At 46.8% G+C, this 19,884-nt stretch overlaps 1 protein-coding gene across 1 annotated transcript in view; it reads right to left on the reverse strand.

Annotated features, from left to right (window-relative positions):
- Positions 1-19,884, reverse strand: part of LOC147902213 (long-chain-fatty-acid--[acyl-carrier-protein] ligase AEE15, chloroplastic-like) — a 183,611-nt gene that overhangs the window by 55,079 nt on the left and 108,648 nt on the right. Inside the window, exons 10-12 of the mRNA XM_087374865.1 lie at positions 6,480-6,638; positions 6,268-6,321; positions 5,996-6,076 (exon numbers count right to left, since the gene is read on the reverse strand). Coding sequence (XP_087230991.1) covers positions 5,996-6,076; positions 6,268-6,321; positions 6,480-6,638 — 294 coding nt within the window. The remainder of the gene's footprint in view (positions 1-5,995; positions 6,077-6,267; positions 6,322-6,479; positions 6,639-19,884) is intronic.

Consider the following 19,884-nt stretch of genomic DNA (forward strand, 5'->3'; position numbering starts at 1 on the left):
TGAGTGGTAGTGCCAAAAGTGAAAGATGCACTCGTGCTAGATGCAGCAGGTCTAGCCTCATCACAATTCATGATGTCCCGTAAGCCCTTTCCAACCAAGATATTCTCAAGTGTAAATGACCACAAACCATAGTTGGGTCCATCCAACTTATCTACCTCAATCATGGTGCCAAAATTATCATTGAGAGAGATGATTGCAAGCTCAAGAATAATTGCAAGTGTGCCTGCAAAGGAAAAGACAGCAAATGGACAACTGGAAGACCACATATTGCTATGCAATCACTGCAATGGCATTCACTGACAGTGGCTGCTCTGAAATAGCAATAAATCTGCCCCAAAAATTCTTCTCAAACCTCAATCCCTTCCGGAATACAAAATGCAATCAAGCACAATATTTCTGCCCCGAAAAGTTGTCCTCAACCACAGCCAAACACTAGCTCAAATGCAATGTGCTTTTGCCCAAGCCTATATCTCAGCCAAACAATGGCTCACAATGCAATAGCAAACTCTTGCTCAATAGGCATTCAAAAGTGCATCAACTTACAGCCAACACTTGGCTTCAACAATGTACAACACCTGAGCAATGACTTGCACTCAATGTAGCCAAAAACTGTCCCAAATGCACTAACACCTGTGCAATGCAATCTACAAGACACTTGCGCAATGCTTTCCCCAAGAACCAACTGGGAGAGGCTGAAAATGAGCTGAAGCAAGGATCTCAAGCTGGAGCAAGAGCAAAAGCCAAATCACCAAATCGAATCCAGAGCTGGAGATGCAAGTGGTGATCTGGAGAGGCAACGGGCAAGCGGGCCAATCAAATGGCGAGCTGGAGAGGCAAGGTGGAGAGGCAAACTGTACGGAAATCAGTAAAAATCAACAAAACGTAAATGATATTGCTGGTATCTTCTGATCTGTTGCTCAAAATTAAATTATGAGAGCATGAACAGCTCCAAAAGGGAGGTAAAATCGTAGTACAACTGCTCCGAAATCCTCTCGGTTTCCTGACGCAGCTACAGAACTCCTGGTATACAAAATTGCTTGAAAAATTTACGCGCGCGACGCAAAACGAAGTTGTAGGAATAAGAATGGAGAAGAGTTGTGAACACAAGAGAACAAGAAGTGAACTCAAGTGAACTCCAACTGAAATGTTCAACCAAATGAAGTACAAGTACTTGGTATATATAGTTCAAGTACTAGAGCACACAAAAAATCCAAAATAGACTAAGTCCTAGTCTATCCTACACCACCATATCATTGCATATATATCTACACTTCCCTCACCTCTCAACCCTTTCCGTGCCCCCTCTCATCCCTCTTCTCATCTAGCTCTCCTCCACCCTAGGCCTCCCCTTCCCCCTCACACTTCTCTCCCTATCCCCTACACCTTACCCTCTCCCTTCTTCTTCTTGCTCTCTCCTCTCATGGTTGAGTTGCCTTTTGATAAAAAAGGGGGTAGATAGGGTGGTGTTCACCCTCTAGAGAGAGCAGCCTGAGGCACCTGCCAGAGGTGCTAGTCGTGTGTAGCAATGAAGTCGGTGCCAGAGAAGCACTATGCCGTGGAGGAGCTGTACTAGCACTCTACTGTGGTGGATTACTCCAATGAAGTCAAGGAGGAGCTGTACGAAAAGACTTTTTAGGCCTCTTCTTCCTCGGGAAATATCTAACGAAGTGCCCAAAGGTCCTATAGATCCTGCACTGATCTTGTCTGCCCGCAATTTCGACTATCTGTTGAAAAAAAGAACCATCCGAGCATTGTAGCATGATATGGTCATCATACATGTTAGGATCATCGACGGTGATCCTAACTCTAGGTACCCTTTCTAATTTGATTGCCTCTGTTGCAATAGAAGGCAACCTAGGGAGGGCGGGATCTCAATGACAATCCCAAACCGCTCTCCGATGAAGGCAAGAAGGAGATGATAGACCTAAGTAAGTCCAAGAAACCTAATGAAGAGGGAGGTGCCATGCCTATCCTCTTCTACTGGGTCAAATCCCAGTGAGAAAGAAACGAAAAAATCCTCATGTAGCCCAGCTACTAGGTGCTTGCTTTGAGCAAGGTGCTCACAGCCTCTAGAAAATTGAAAACTTCCTGGAAAAAACCCCGGCTCAAAGTGAACGTCTTTAAGTCGAGGGGTGAGGCGGTAGGTAAAGCCGCAAGCATCCAATCTCTGGCCTGTAACTTGGAAGGATGAGATCCATAGATGCATGCGAAGAGTGTAAATAGCTCTCAAGCCTTACATCCTTCTTGAGCTGCTTGGAAGGGCCGATTAAAACACTAAGAAGATCCGTTAGACAAATCCCTACCTGTAGGAGGGCTACAACAGAAAGGGTAAGCTGAGTGTCCACTTTTTGTATCTTTTCTGAAGGAAGAAGGGAGCTGAGAGAGGCAGAGGGAGAGGGAGAAAAATAGAGGAGGGCTCAGTATCAGCTCGAAAGAGGAAGGAAAGGACTCGGGGAAGGAGGAGGGAGGAGGTAGGGGAGGGAGGGGAGGCGGAGAAGGGAAAGTAGGAGGCAAAGGAAGGGGGGGGGGGGGGTAGGGGGAAGGGAGGAGTGGAGTAGGGGGTAGGAGGGGAGGAGGCAGAGATAGGGAGGCGGAGGGCAGGCCAGCCCGCAGGGAGGAGAGCCCATGGGGAGGAGGGACGGGGGGGGAGGAGGTAGAGAAAGGGCGCATGCTCCAGCCTGCAAGGGGGGAGGGACAAGCCCACGGGGGGAGGAGAGGACAGCTGAGGCAGGAGGAGGCAAGGCGAGGGAGGGAGAGGGAAGGGGAATGGCTGAGGTGGGAGGGGAGGGGCTGAGGGGAGAGCTAGGGGCGGGGCAGCAGGGGGAGAGGTGGGGGGAGGAGCAGCTCAGAGCACCCCCACAAGAAAGATTCGAATTGCTCGTGATAGGAACTAGGTGAAACTGTGATATTTCTTCACAATTTCCATTTGTGGTTTCCCTCCCCTGCTCTTTTTTTTCCCCCAAAAAAAGAGACTTCCATTAAGTATGAACAAAACCCGTGAAAGCAATCTCAAAGAAGAAATACATCATGCAATGCACGATTAAAAAAACTAAGAGGTGAAAAACAACCAAGGTTGAGGCTGAAAATGTCTCAACCCTGTAGTAGACTCGGAGTACATGGGTGAACCCTTCCATTCTCTAAAGAACGCAACCTCTTTGCAGAAGCTTCCTGAGAGGACCTCTACATGCTTGCCCAAATGTATGTATGGTTTCAGTCCATATATTGGCCAAAGTGTGAGAAGGGTGAACCTGGGACCCATCCACTGCCTTTGTTCATCTGGCTCTCTAAATATGCCATGCTGCAATACTCGCAAGTATCTCCCACAAAGAACCCACAGAGGCATGCACAACTCTAAATGGTGAGGCAGGAACATCATCCAAAGAGCATATCTCTACTAAGTGGCATCGAATCGATAAATCCCAAAAGGAGTTATGTCTCTCATAAAAAACCTGATGCCTTGAAAGAAAGCCAAGCAACCAAGCCCATAGTCATGAAGAAGGGGGAACGAAAAAAAGTAATGAGGATCCTGGCTCCCCCTCCAAGTAATCCTTACCTGTCTGCAGTCCCATAAACAATGCTGAATTGACTCCAGCAGAAAGGCAAGGAGGACAAGTAGGGTCGTCGGCTCGGAACCTGGATCTCCACAGGTTCACTATAATCCCACCATGAATTGAAAGTCACCATCAAAGAATGATTTTTCTATTCTTGAGGGATTTCCAGAGTCTCTTTCATAAGTTCTTCTATATGTTCGTGCGAATATCTAACCCCTCCCAATGGAGAGCTCTAGATGGCCTTCAACCTCTACAACTCAGATGAAATATCCCGGCATAGCTGACAGTGCAGCGAAAGAAGGAGAGGCTTCTCTCTACCTGCAGAAGCAGGGGTTTTAAATTTCAGTAGTCCCATGGGTATTTGAGCTCATTTAAGGCTGGGCTGTGTGGATAAGCTTGAGGGTGGAGAATCGGTTTGGGATCCTCAATGTGTACACACCCACATGTCGTCATCAGTAGCATGCACCTTTTGGAGATGCCTTTTGAACATAGACTCTTGGATTGTTGGAGGAGACTTCAACAATCTAGAGTTGGAGGATGAGAAGCAAGGTAGAGCCTCCTTCTCGACTATGGGTTGCACGGCACATGGGAGCTGTTTACTTTCGCAATTAGCGGCTAGATCCTCGGTGAGAGGAAGAGTTCTCTAGACTCACATGTATGAAGGCCTGTAGCATCATGACTGACTACTTGAGAGACTAGATAAATTTTATGTGGGGGACTAGGGTATGCACAGAGGGGGTGCCACGGGCATCTTGGCAAGCATGGCAATGTCAGGCCACTCCTTCATTGTGCTTCACTTATAGTTGCCCCATAAAGCACTCCCTCAAAAGAGGGAGCGAAGTTCGGATGCGCAACAGGATGAGGTCCAGCACACCATAACATGGATATGACCGTAAGAGGATGATCTTGTTCTAGACGATTGGGTCAAATGGGTAACAGATGCCATTCAGAGGAGAAGTGATGAAACAAGCGCTTCAGCTATGATAGGCTCTCTGGGAGCAGGTGCACATCATTGCTAAGCTCGTACTTAATGATGTCAAGTCCTAGCACAGCATTGCTAGTTAGCCCACACTAACCGGCCAGGGGGGCAAGGAACAATGGCACATGCTTGCTTGCACTACATGACCTACAACATGTGCTTCTAGGTACCCCATTGATTCCTTAAGCTCTCAGGGAGATCACCAGATATAGAGAGAGATTCCTCAGAGAGCACCGTCGCATCCCTGCCAGAGACCTGGTTATTCATGAGGAGCAGGACGAGGCGCAGGACCATGAGCACAGAGATAGCCCATCTTGCTAGAGAGCACCGATGGTTCCACCCCGAGGATGTACATATGACATGATCCGGCAGCACCGCAGGATGATCTTACACAGAGGCCGTACCCGTCGCTTTATTTCTAGACGACGGAGGATGATGGCAGATTTTCGGAGGAGATTGCTCCATGGAGACTTGGCACCGCCAGCAACCCATTTGACACTTGCCCAGATCTTCACACTCATGGCAAGAGGCATGGTCGATGCCCATGACTTCCATCATTTCTTTGGATCACAGACCCCTTAGGGAAGACGATGTTCCTCATATTTCATATTTTACATTTTGTATCTAGGCATTTTTGGTACTCTATTTCATTTCATTTTGTATCTAGGATTTTTGTAGCCATTTTTGGCATCTTAGCGGTATTACGATGAGGCCACCTAGTTGGCGCATCGTTGATGATGTATTTTCCTTTCGGATGATTTTGTGTCCCATAGGCCATGTATGGCCTTCCGTGGACCTTTAATAAAATTTCTTTCTTTCTTTCTTTCTCTTCTTCAGTAGATTTTACCTATGCGCACTAGAACAAGCACTTAGAAATTAAAAATGTGTCATGTTGCTAACGCATTTATAATTGCACATGAAGTAGATCAGACACCGATTTCTTTCAACTCGTTTATAATTGCACCTGAAGTAGATCAGACACCCATTTCTCATAACCAATGACTTGTACATAAGCAGTTAATAATATGCATGTCCATACTAGCCCTTTTTTGTGCTAAGGAGAGTGGTGAACAAGATGTGAAAGGAAAGACATACACAGGGAAGATAATCAGCTGTCTAAGTGTCACAAGTGCGAAGCTCTGTTGTCAAGAAAGCCAGCCTATGGAAACAATCACCCCTCTGACAGAAAACCCAAAGGGAGGCAATTATATGAGGTGTTGTCTAGATGGATAAATTGGAGGCTATGGGTACGAAAAGGAAGATAATATCGATCAAATTCTTTAAAAAAATGAGGACTTGGTTATTTTTTGGCAAAGTTACTTTCTGGTTTAGTTCTTAACACTTTCCATATGATTTTAAGAAGCTTTCTATGCATGTTTTTAATTGTTTTTTTCTCTTGAAAAGTAAAAGTATGATGGGCATAAGGCCTTTTTAAATCGCAAGAAAAATTTGAGTAAGGATGTACATTATTTTGTGCATTCCGACAAGCCACAACAGGGGAGCTTTCTGTCAAGCCGTATCCATTCAATAGAGTGATCCCGATAGCCTGAAACATGGAAGCCCTCTTTTAGCATACAATGCCACTCAAATATCCTAAACCATTTCTTCTTTAGCATATGATGCCCACCATGATGCGTTATTCTTTTCTGTTGCACTTAGGATTTTGAGAATAATTTATAAATGCAACAGTGTTCAATGCACTCTACAGCTTCAAAATGAAAGAAAACTCATACTTGCCTCAAAAAAACTATCAACATGTGAAGGGAGACTCCCACCCCCACTTATTCCTGCCTGAACATACTCAAGTAAGCATGTCAATTTGCATCAGAAGCATGATTTCTAATACAACAATGCAATGGGAATCCATAAAGAATAGTTGCAATAAATGATAAAGAGAAGCCTCCCGAATTTCAGTGCATCTGCAATCATGAGAAGAGGAGTCTGCTAACCTTTTTAATCCCCATGGAAGAAAGTATTTTCCTGTAGACGAGTATTTGCGCCAATTTGTGCAAAGGAAGTAGTAATGCTGCACCAAGTGTTGCACAAAGCCACTCAACAGCTGCTTTAATTAGATTTTTTTGGACTCTTTCTTGGGACAAGGCGCTTCCCTGCAAGCCACTCCACACCAGACAAGATGGATAAATTTGTATATGCGAGGTGATGAGTAATAATATCCTAATATGCCTAACAGTACTAGCATGGTTGATGTACCATTTCCCTAATTATCAACTAGATTTCTGTTTGTTTTCTCAAGATGTTAACAAATTTGCATGATGTCAAACCAAGGAGTGCTTGAGAATTTGTATGCTCCCAACTTCTAGGAAGAGGCGAGAAACTGGAGGCCCCCTCCATCAAGGGACAGAGTCTGAAAGCTACACATTTCCCTAGGCTCTCAAATATGAAAGTGAGAAAGAGTAAAGGAACATGGAAGAAATATGCAAAAGATCTTTGACAGGATGACTTTGTAACTGCTGAAAGGGAGATCTTGGCAGAAAATAATGCTACTGCTTTCTAGAAGACAATCTGTCACATAAAGCACCATGATTTGAAAGGACCAAGTAGTAGTTGTGAAGCCCGTTGCCTTCAACCTTTTCCCAAATGCAGTAGATACCTTCTATTGCAGTGTTCAGTTTTAAGGACTTTGGTCTTTGTCATTAACAATATAGCATCTCTTGGCAAAGTACTGTACTGCCCTCCTCCAAAAGCAGTTCAATAATGCAAAGGTGGGACCAGGCCCACAATTCTTGAGATTAAGCTGGCATGGAGTGCGTAGTTTTAAGCAGGAGGTGAGATTCTCTACTTTCCCCATGTTTCCTAATAATATCAAGGGGTCACATAATTTTCCAGGTCTTTGGCAACCAAGAATTACAGAACTCAACTGCTTTCTGCACTGAAAACCAGAGAGTGCAGGAGAAGGCAAGAGAGGTTCAGTATTGGCAGACGTTATGGCAACTGTTCAAGTCTCTGGATTTCCAGAAGGCGCAAGCTACACTAGCAGACAACTACCAGATCAGGATGGATATGTCACTGATGAATCAAGCAATCGTCAACCTGCAAGAACAGCAGAACAAGTGGGAATAAACGAGCCTAATTTTTTATTTTTAAATATTCTTTGATGAAGTAGACTTCTATTAAGTATGACAGAGAGAGAAAACTTAGGTGAAAATGCAGCACGCAAAGCATGAAAATCCAGTGGTAAAGTTGTGGGCCGCCGGGGCCCAGGGGGGCTGCTGGGCGGGGGGAAAGGGGGGGGGTAAACAAAGAAGACCCCCGGCGGGGGTTCAAGTGGCCTAGGGGGAGGGAGGGAGAGGACAGAAAGCACGCAAAGGAGGGTTTGCAGCAGAGGATGCCACAAGGGAGGCTGAGAGGGGACGGAAAGGGGGTGAAGATGGACGGAAGGATGAGAAAGAAAGAAAGTTTATTAATGTCCATGGGAGACCATAGGTCTATGGGACAGCAAAGAAACCTCCAAACTAATACAACTGATTTAGGAGGGCACAAGGCAGCTCCCAAGGAGTGCAAAGAGCAACTCCAAGTTATTTAGATTACCTACATTGTAGACTGAAATAAAAGAGATATAATTGGCCATACATCAGTTTAAGACTGAGAGTCTTTTGATTTTGATTTAAACTCCTTGATGAGGGCTATACCCTCACAATATACTGCTCATTTTCCTCCTTCCTAGCAGCCCTGACCTTGTCTAGTTCCGTTGCTTTTTGAGCTAGTTAGGCTTGTGTGAGTTCTTTGGCTATCCAAAGCTTAGTACCTTTCAGCTTGTATGATTGGCGTAGAAGCTATAGTCGTATATCCCTTGAACTAACTGTGAGTACAGCATGTCCATTAGAATTATGAATATTAGTCATGGAATCCTTGTCATCATCTCCCGCCCATTCAATGCTAGGAGTAGCTGCTTTGATGTTTGCTAAAGTCTCATTGTAGTCCTCAACCTTGAACCAACCTTCCGGAAGCCCCCCACTCCTGATCTTCAATGCATTCTCTCTTTTGGCTTCATGTTCCTTGAGTTCTGCTTGGAGATCAGTCTTGCTTGCCTTTGTCTCTACCTCTACAATCACATCTTTTTTAATGTTTTGTACCTCAGCTTGTACAAGATCCTTCACTGTAGAAAGTAGTTAAGGGTTAGGAGGGGAAGCCTTGTATGTCTGCATTGCCTCATCATCCACGTCCTGTTTACCAGATCCTTCGAGAGCCTGTACTCGAGCTGTGAGAGCGTCTACTTGTTGCTGTAGATCTCTCATGTGTTGTAGAAAATAAATCTGATCCTACTGTCCCGATCAAAACCACCTCAATAGTATGTCTTTGTGTAGGGAGAGGGTGTCCTGGTGACTGAGGAATAAAGAGGTTTCCTTGAAGAAGTTGGTGGTATTGGGGTTACAGCAGAGGATAGGTCAGGCCATTCCATTTGAGCCATATCTACAAGTCACCCCCTGGCTGCAGCTAACCCCCGGTCTGGGCTGGGGGGTTCAATCCCAGCTCGGGGTTAGGGGACGGAGAGAATCTCTGAGAAGTTGACGAATGGAGATGTTGACGGGCTGACTACAAGCGACGACGAGAGGGAGAGAGAGAGAGAGAGAGAGAGAGGCAATGAGCAAGAAGCAGTGATGGACGACGAGCAAGAAATAGGAAGCAGCAACGAACGGACAAGCGGATGAGCGGACGACGGATGAGAGAGAATTGACACAAAATGTTGTGAGGTCTGGCTGAGGCATAAGAGGAAAAGGAGGGAGAGTGGCAAAAGGAGCCACGCAGGAACGAAGTGAATTGGCCCCTTTGCACTCGCTAACAGGTCCTCAATCTTGCAAGTCCGCCCCTACTTTTTTTTGTCAGTCTGAGCTAAATTATCATACTTGATCAATACTTTCTATTTATGCAGTGCTGAACGAGGCTATTTTTCCACTCTTCTAAGTGTATACTTGCACACGCTTCTAAGTATATACTTGCACACACTATTTTTCCCCTCTTCTAAGTATATACTTGCACACGCTTCACTGGACACTTGCTGGGAGATTATAGCAAGCTTCACTGCCTGGCATGTTTGTGGATCTAGATGCACAAAGGCTATTGATGGCACCCTAATCCACCCAGCTCTTAACTTGGCCCTCATTTGGATAGTACACTCTAATGGCTATTTGGTCTAGGACGGAGGGTCCTTCTAGGTCTTTTTTGACCAGGAGGACGGTCTATCTCAAAGAGTGGAGAAGCTGTCCTTTTTCTGAGACCATTACAGGGTGACGTAGCATTTCCAGCCACAGTCCTTGTTCTCATCTCGTTTTTCACTTGTTCAAACTCTTCGAGTGGTAGTCCACCTCCCCACCCTTGTACTTACCTTTTCATGTGACATCTAATCCTATCTGCTCTTCTCTTCCTCCTCCTATATGCCTATACTCTCTCTCTCTCTCTCTCTCTCTCCTATGGGGGAGGTGGAGACTGAGGAGCACTTTGTTTGCAGATGCCCTTTATATTATGAGATCCGTGGCAGATTTCACTGTTTATTTGGGCACGGATTTGGACCTCTCTCTCGGATTATGGAGTATGAGGATCAGTATTGCTTAGCGTTGTTCATCAGGGAGATCACCAGATACAGAGAGAGATTCCTCAGAGAGCACCGTCGCATCCCTGCCAGAGACCTGGTTATTCATGAGGAGCAGGACGAGGCGCAGGACCATGAGCACAGAGATAGCCCATCTTGCCAGAGAGCACCGATGGTTCCACCCCGAGGATGTACATATGACATGATCCGGCAGCACCGCAGGATGATCTTACACAGAGGCCGTACCCGTCGCTTTATTTCTAGACGACGGAGGATGATGGCAGATTTTCGGAGGAGATTGCTCCATGGAGACTTGGCACCGCCAGCAGCCCATTTGACACTTGCCCAGATCTTCACACTCATGGCAGGAGGCATGGTCGATGGCCATGACTTCCATCATTTCTTTGGATCACAGACCCCTTAGGGAAGACGATGTTCCTCATATTCCATATTTTACATTTTGTATCTAGGCAATTTTGGTACTCTATTTCATTTCATTTTGTATCTAGGATTTTTGTAGCCATTTTTGGCATCTTAGCGGTATTACGATGAGGCCACCTAGTTGGCGCATCGTTGATGATGTATTTTCCTTTCGGATGATTTTGTGTCCCATAGGCCATGTATGGCCTTCCGTGGACCTTTAATAAAATTTCTTTCTTTCTTTCTTTCTTTCCCCATAAAATGAGAGGTATCAAGATATGGATGTCAGAAGAGCTTACTCAAACTCAGCTCGAGATGAAAGCCACACAATTGACCGAAGTGAAGGACGCTCACAAGGAAGGAAAATGGGTTGTTTACAAAGATGGGAAAGCACTAATCAGAGACTTCAAATCGAACGCAAAGACTCTTGGTCTTAAACTGATCTAATGCAGGCTAATAATCTCTTATAGTTGACAAGTGCCTCATTTGACTTGATTATCTCCAAATTCTTACTTGACTGCTCAAGATTTTTTTGCATCATACTTTCAAGATATTTTATAAAGGCTTCCAAGCCTTTCATTTCATCTACGTCAAGTGATTTGTTTTTTGCAAGAACAAATATAGTTTCCTCCAATGGAGTTATTAATTGTAATAAAGCATATTGCTCACTTTGTAAATAATTTCCATCCACTGAGTAGTGCTTTTTTTTTTTCAAGAAAATTACTTCGTTAAGTATGAATGAAAACCGAGAGAGCAAGCTCAAATGTGGAAGTACATCATGCAATGCATGAGGAAAAAACAAATCAAAATGAGCTAATAAAGAAACAAGGCGGAGGCTGAAAATACCATCTCAACCCTGAAGGAGACTCAGAGAAGAAAGGAGATCCTCTCCAAACTCTGAAAAAAGTAACTCTCCTAGCAGTGGCTGCTCTAGAGGATCCCTACATGCTTGCACAAACGGCCATCAGAGTCTATACTGTGTCAATCCAAATACTGGCCATAGTCTGGGAAGGGTGAACCTGGATACCCTCCATCTCCTCTGTACACCTGGCTCTCCAAATATGCCACACTGCAATGCTAGCCAAAATCTCCCAAGACGTGTCTACTGAGGCATGAGCAGCTTTGAAAGGAGTGAAGGGAACATCCTGGAGGGAACAAGACTCCACTGAGTGTCGCCGTACAATGAAAGCTGGATTTGGATCATGTCCCTTGAAAAACACCTGTGGGCCAGCAAGAGATAACCAAGCCACTGAACCCCAGGTCATATAGAAAGGTGCTGTATGAAAGATACTGAAAATCCTAGCAACACCTTTCCAGATCGTCCTCGCCTGTCTGCACTCCCAAAGGCAATGCTGTACTAACTCAACTACCATGTGACAATGAGGACAAGTAGGATCAGTGGATCTCCACAGGTTCACTACAATCCCTCCATGAATAGAAAGCCAAAAGAAAAGAGTGATCTTTCTATTCTTGAGGGATTTCCAGAGCCTACGCCAAGATTTCTTCTGCACAATTGTGGAAATCTGAGAACTATCCCAATGTGTTGCTCTAGAGGGCCTCCAACCTCTACTACTGAGCTGAAATCTCTGGGCATTTCTAACTGTGTAGCAAAAGAAGGGGAAGCTCTTCTCTCGGTGCCCGTCATCAATCCATTCCCACTCCCTTCGGTCCCACTGCAAGAACCTAATATGAGAACCACCATACAGCCAGAGTCTCCAAGACCCCAGCTCAAGGAGAATAGGATCAGGGTCAAGATACCACTGTGAATCCCTGCCCCACTCCATGAATCTTGCAATCTTGACAGGCTGAAATGCAACCTCCAAGAGAATATCATCAAAAGATCTAATAAGTCTGTCTCCTGACTGAACATAAAAGACAAGGGTATCCTCATGTGCATCCTGCAATGCAATAATCTCTAATGGAATGCCCGTCCTTGAAAAAGCTCCCCACCAAGTGGACTATGTAAGCGGCATGTCATCTGTGTCAATCCACTCTGGTGGAATGGCTGCCTGTATCTGTTGTATCTTGAGTGCACTCCCTCTGAGGTGGCCAACTGCTAAAAGTCTTTGATCCTCTGGAAGTATCATAAAGGCCTGCCAAGCGCCTACAATAGAGGCTGGTCCCCTCTCCCATCTAGACCACTGCATATAATGTGACACTCCAAGTGGCCTGCCATGATCATCCAAAATCGAGTCATATTCCACATGACTGGCTGCCTTTGAATTTCTTCACGAGAGGTGGGTGGAACTCTATGAAGTGTGTTTTTGAAGCAGGCCCGAGCTTTCAGAATCGCAGCCATGAGAGGGGAAGGGGGAGATTTGAGATGGGCTGAAGTAAAGATCCATCTGCTGCTGTCCAATCAATCTCCCCCATGAGAAGGGGCACAAGACTGAATGCTGCGTGAGAAAAAATCCTTCCAAGGCTCCTGTCCAGGCATAAATCCACCTACTACAAACTTGCAGAGTAAGGCCATACACTACAAGTTCGGGTCAATAATATTGAGACCTCCTTCTCCTGTGGGGAGAATGAGGGTCTCCCAAGCCACCCTGGCTATAACATCTGAGGTGCCATCTAAACCACTCCATAGGAAGTTCCAGATAGGTCTCATGAGCTGAGAGATACAACCTCTAGATCTGCATCAACATGAGCAGACAAACCAGGCCATGGCCAATAAGACCTGGTTCACAACCACAACTTTGCATGCAAGGTCAAGTCTGGCTGAACTCCAAAAGATGAGTTTCCTCCTGATACTCTCCAACATGGGAGCGAACTGTTGTACCAGAGAGATGCCCACCCCAACCTGGCATCCCAGATACTTGACAGGGACTCCCCTCTGAATCCCAGTGAACCCTATGTTAATCCCCCCGACTAGAGTGTCCTCATCACTGATCAAAACCATTGGCTTTGTTCCAATTTATGTGTGCACCTACCACAATGAAAAAATCCAATGCGTCCTGAATGAATTTAGTGTCTGTGGAGTGGCATCCAAAAAAACAGCCATATCATCTGCCAACTCACTGTCTAAGAGCTCATCCTCCTACCTCACAGGAAGCCTGAGCCCTACAATCCCAACTTGAGCTCTAATGTAATAGATAATAGCCTCAGCCACAAAAAGGAATAAAAAGGGGGCTAAGGGGCATCCCTGCCAGACTGATTTGGTAATCTCAAACCTGTCCCCCCCTTGACTCCAACAATAAGAACCTGGCTGTGGGCTGATCTGTAGAGGGCTGCCACCCCTCTGATCCATGTGTCTGAGAAGCCAAAACGAGTAAGTGTGCCCTCCAGAAAGCCCTAGTCTACCCTGTCATAAGCTTTCTCAAAGTCCAAGATGAGAATAGCCAGCCTTTGGCCATTATGCATGGCCCACTCCGAAGCCTCCCAAAATGAGAAGATGTTATCAAAGATGCTTCTGCCATGCACAAAACCTGTCTGCATATCATGAATGAGATCTAGTAGAAAGGGCTGCAGATGAAGGCTGATAGCTTTAGCTACGATTTTATACAAGATACCCAGCAAGGTAATCGGTCTCCACTGAGACACTAAATTCCTGCAGCCCCCTTTCGGAATCAAATGAACGAGGCCCTCCGTAAGTGAGTCTGGCATCTCACCCGAGTCCCATAAACCCTGCAGGGCTGAGGTAATGTGATCCCCAATCTGATCCCAAAAAGTAATAAAAAATAAGGGGGTAAGTCCATCTGAACTAGGACACTTGCCCTTGTGAAGGGCAGAAAGAGCAGTCCTGAACTCTACGTTGGTGAAGAGTGCGTCAAATGAAACAATCATATCCCCTGTCACCAAACTCAGTAAGTGCTGCCAAACAACCACTCTAGCATCATGTGTGGCCTGAGTGTCGGGATCTGCTGTAAGAAGGAAGGCATAGAAATCGGTGGCAACCTGCAAGACGGCATCTGGATGTGTCTGAAGAACTCCGCTTGAGTCAACAAGCTATGAGACGCTCTCCCTACTATGTCTGGGGCCAAGAGTAGAGAAGAACTGCTTATTGACACTAGCTCCTGTTTGAGTCCAAAATGACTCTCTGGCATGAAAGGCATACTCTGCTCTCTGATCTAATAGTGACTGCTCCCGAGCCCTTGCTGCAGCAAGACACTCGTGAATCCAAGCATCTGTAGGCCTCTTCTGCTTCTCCCTTTGGAGGGCAGCCAATTGCTCACGAATACCTATCTCACGCCTGAGGATCTCACCCCTCCTGATATGAGCAACTAAAAGACAAAAGTCACTAAATTAGAGAGGGTTGCAGCTAAGGCTGAAGGAGAAAGCTGCCCATCCTGCAAATGAGATATCCAGGTCCTCAACATTGTCTCTGTAAGGCCCTCCTTTGCATAAAAAGAATCCTAACACTGGCAGAGCAGCACCTCACATGGGGATCTGAGACCATCAAAACCACTAGAAAATGATCTGAAGTGGACACCCGAGCTACAATGCAAACAGGTCCAGAGCCCAATCTGTGCATGTATAGGCATCTGCAATCTTCTGTTCGACCAAGAAAACGGGAGAGAAAGTGGCTGAGTGTGAAAAGCATCATTGTCCCAAGGATCCCTGCCATTGTACTGAAAAAGGATTGCGTCGCACGCTGCTCTCTCTAGGGAGTGAATGCCACCTTCTTTACCACCCCTTTTGTCTGAGGGCATTTCAACCATGTTGAAATCGCCTCCTATAATCCAAGTATCTGCAATATGTGACCAAGAGAGTAGTTCCTTCCACAAAAGAACACGATCCCCTCTAGAATTGGGTGCGTACAAGTTTAAAAGACCAACCTTATGCCCCCCAATCAAAAGTAAAATCCACTAAGCTCTGGAAGGGACTATGATCCCGTGTCCAATCACCAAGGGGAGTATAGAAGAAGAAACAGAAATGCAAGTACCTCCCCTGGTGCCCAAGGCGGGTGACCAAAATGTATGGTATGAAAGAAGCTTACCCAACTTGGCACAATTCCTAAAATCCAATTTGTATTCCTGAATCATCAGAATGTCCATGGGACCCCTAGTAACACCTGGTGGATGAAGTTGGTTATCAATCAGCTGCCTGCGGTGAGGTACACCTCCAAGGCCCGTTCCAACTGTCAATCCTCATCTACGAGAGGGGGAGGCCGGATGGAAAATCCTACCCGACCTGGTTGTGGAGAAATCCCTCTCCTACGAAAAAATCCTCCTATCAAGAGGAGGGAAGTCAACTGGGGAAAGCTCACCCACACCTGTTGAGGGGGGAACTCTGTCCACGGATGTTTGAAAGATGTGCTCCCTGAGCGTAGAGGGTATAAACTCCTCCTCTACCTCAAACTCAGCCAAGTCTGCCAGAACCGAAAATGAATTCCTACAAAGTAGGCCTCTTGAAATAGCATCTGAGTCTCCTTGACTGAGCTGCTGCTCCTCCCCGACTCCCTAGCTGCCCCCTTCTCCTCCCCTCCCTGCCTCACCTCTCCCTCCTCCCTCAACCTCTCCTTCCCTCCCTCCCTCAGCCCCTTCCCCCGCCCTCTACCCCTGCCCTTTACCCTCGCTCTCTCAGCCCTCTCCCCCGCCCTTTCTCCCCGCTCCCTCAGCCCTCTCCCCCGCCCTCTACCCCTGCCTTTCCCCCCCCGCCATTTCAGCCCCTACCCTTGCCCTTCTCTCCGCCGCCCCAGCCCCTATCCCCCGCCCCCTACCTCTACCCCTAAACTCCGCCCCCTCAGCCCCGACTTCCTCCCCCTCCCCCTCCCCCCCCTTTCCCCCTCCTCTCTCCTCTCCTCTACCTCTGCCTTTCCCCTCCCTTCCTCCTTCATCCCCTCTCCCCCCTTCCACTTCTAAGCGTTTTTATCAGTCGGACGGAGCTCATTAGTGTTCGAGTCAGCCTTTCCACCCTGATTGACGATGGTTCTGCCTTCAGCCAATCCTCGGCCACTTCCACCGGCCGCGAAAATCATCACCTTTTCAAAAGACGAGTTGCAGTAGCTCAAAAAAGATACAGAGCATGAGAGCTCGACATCTCTCTTTGCTTGCATCCATGGGTCCCACCCTTCCAGGTTATAGGCCAGAGACTAGATGCTTGTCGCTTTACTTGGAGACCTCTTAGGGCACCTCACAGATGTTCGTCTGCTTGGGCAAGGTTTCTTCCAGATTGTCTTTGACTCCTCGGAGATAGCAAGTACAGTGCTTCAAGCTAGCCCATTAGCACAAAGCTCCAGGAGAATTTTTTAATAGGTGTACCATCGACTTCTGCATTCCATTGGAGCCGCTTTTGGGGTGGTTACTGAGAGCCCTCCTCTTCCTGAGATGCCTTCTTCAGCAGCAGAGGCTGTCAAGTCCGATGGAGTACCGCATATTAGGATGACCACATTATGCTTTAGCGTCTAGATGGCTCCTTCTTCAGACAGAGAGTCGAGATTGCAGGGAGGCAGGATCAATGTAGGATTTACAGGATCAGTGTAGGATTTACAGGACCCTTGGACACTTTCCCAGAGATTGCCCAAGGAAAAAGAAAAGACCAAAAAGATCCATGGGTGCGCCTCATAGCTTCACCTGACCTGGACCTTCTTCACAACCAGTTTCTACCGCCTCACGCTCTGCTAGACCTTCGACTTCATAGCAGGGACCATCAGCCTCTCGTCCTGGTACTTCTACAGCGCGGACAGGACAGTTAGCATGTCCTACTTCGGTCATCTCGGGTGTCTTTCAGAGTTGGTGAGCCAGTACCTCAAGCTACCACTGACGGGGAGGCGGACCCATCTCTTCAGGCAGGAGACATCCCTGTCCTAGTTCCATGTGCAAATGAGACTGCTCCTGACCCTGTTCGGATACAGGAGCGCTCATCTAGGGAGAACCTTTCTGCAAAGGCCCGTGCTTTACTTGAGGAGGGTGCCAGAATTGTGGCTGAGGTCAGGCAGATGTTGCCATGTCTTCCTACACCTGACAGAGGTAAGGGGGTTATTGGTTCCACTCCTCCTTCCACAGGGCTTCTCCGTACTCTTGCGCCAGAGGTACTCCTTCGCACTCCTGCGCCAGAGGTACTTCGCAGGAATTAATTTTCAGTTCTGGCAGACTTAGCTGAGTTTGAGGCAGAGGAGGAGTTTGTATCCTCCAAGCTTGGGGAGCATATCTTCCAAGATAGAGTTTTTCCCTCATCAGGGGGGGGTGTTCTTTCCCTGGTTGACGTCCCTTCTCTTGATAGGAGGAATTTTTCGCAAAAGAGGGTTTTCTCCACTACCAGGTCGGGTAGGATCTTCCATCCAGCCTCCTCCTCTTGCAGATGAGAATTGTCAGTTGGAACATTTAGGGCCTCGAGGGTGTACCTCGCTGCCGCCGCAGGCAGCTGATTCGTAACCAACTTCATCCAGGTGTTACTAGGGGTCCCATGGACATTCTGATGATTCAAGAACACAAATTGGATGCCAGGGATTCGGGTAAGCTTCTTTCAGGCTACACTTTTTGGTCACCCGCCTTGGGCACCAGGGGAGGTACTTGCATTTCTATTTCTTCTTCTATACTCCCCTTGGTGATCGGACATGGGATCCTAGTCCCTTCCAGAGCTCAGTGGATTATACTTTTGATTGATGGGCATAAGGTTGGTCTCTTAAGCCTTTATGCACCCAATTCTAGAGGGGATCATGTTCTTTTTTGGAAAGAACTTCTCTCTTGATCACTTATTGCAGATGCTTGGATTATAGGGGGCGATTTCAACATGGTTGAAATGCCCTCAAACAAAAGGGGTGGTAGGGAAGGTGGCCTTCACTCCCTAGAGAGAGCAGCGTGGGATGTCTTCCTTTTTCAATACAGTGGCAGAGATGCTTGGCATGATCACACTCAGCCACATTCTCTCCTGTTTTCTTGGTCGAGCAGGAGATTGCAGATGCCTATACATGCATGGATTGACAGATTTTATGTGGATGATTGGGCTCTTGACAGAGGTGGTATTGTTTACATTGTGCAACTGGGGTGTCCACTTTGGATCATTTTCCAATGGTTTTGATGGTCTCAGATCCCCGTGTGAGGCGCCGCTCTGCCAGTGTCAGGATTCTAGATCCTTTCTATGTAGAGAAGGGCCTTACAAAGATAGTGTTGAGGACCTGGGTATCTCATTTGCGGGATGGGCAGCTTTCTCTTTCAGTTGCTTGTATCAGAAGGGATGAGATCCTCAAGCGTGAGATAGGTATCCGCCAGTAATTGGCTGCCCTCCAGAGGGAGGAGTAGAAGAGGCCTAGATGCTTGGATTCAGGAGCGCCTTGCTGCAGCAAGGGCTGAGCAACAATCACTTTTAGATGTGAGAGCAGAGTATGCCTTTCACACCAGAGAGTCATTTTGGACAAAGAAGGGAGGTAGGATCAACAAGCAGTTCTTCTCTACTCTTGGCCCCAGACATAGTAGGGAGAGCGTCTCACAACTTGTTGACTCAGGCGGAGTTCTTCAGACACATCCAGATGCCGTCTTGCAGGTTGCCACCAATTTCTATGCCTCCCTTCTTACAACAGATCCAGACACTCAAGCCACAGATGATGCTAGAGTGGTTATTTGGCGACACTTACCTGGGTTGGTGACAGGGGATATGACTGTATCACTTGATGTACCCTTCACCAATGTAGAGGTCAGGACTGCTCTCTCTGCCATTCACAAGGGCAAGTGCCTTGGTTCAGATGGACTTACCTCCTTATTTTTTATTACTTTTTGGGATCACATTGGGGATCATATTACCTCAACCTTGCAGGGTGTATGAGACTCGAGTGAGATGCTAGACTCACTTACGGAGGGACTCATTCATTTGATTCCGAAAGGGGGTTGCAGGAATTTAGTGTCTCAGTAGAGACCCATTACCTTGCTGGGTACCTTTTACAAAATCCTAGCTAAAGTTATCAGCCTTCATCTGCAACCCTTTTTACCAAATCTTATCCATGATATGCAGATGGGTTTTGTGCATGGTAGGAGCATCTTTGATAACATCTTCTCATTTCGGGAGGCTTCGGAATGGGCCATGCATAATGGCCACAAGCTGGCCATTCTACTCTTGGACTTTGAGAAAGCTTATGACAGGGTAGACTGGCGCTTTCTGGAGGGCACACTTACTCGCTTTGGCTTCTCAGATGCATGGATCAGAGGGGTGTCATCCCTCTACAGATCAGTCCACAGCCACGTTCTTATTGGTGGAGTCAGGGGAGACAGGTTTGAGATTACGACCAATCCGTCAAGTTGCTCCCTAGCCCCCTTTTTATTCATTTTTGTGGCTGAGGCTATGAGCTATTACATTAGATCTCAAGCTAGACTCGTAGGGCTCAGGCTTCCTCTGAGCCAGGAGGATGAGCTCTTAGACAATGAGTTGGCAGATGACATGGCTGTATTTTTGGATGCCACTCCACAGACTATGAATTCATTCAGGACAGCATTGGATTTCTTTTGCATTGCGGC

The sequence above is a fragment of the Dipteris shenzhenensis genome, chromosome 5, assembly GCF_047967505.1.
Source record: "Dipteris shenzhenensis isolate YYH24624 ecotype China chromosome 5, Dip_SZ_1.0, whole genome shotgun sequence".
NCBI classification, from domain to species: Eukaryota; Viridiplantae; Streptophyta; class Polypodiopsida; order Gleicheniales; family Dipteridaceae; genus Dipteris; species Dipteris shenzhenensis.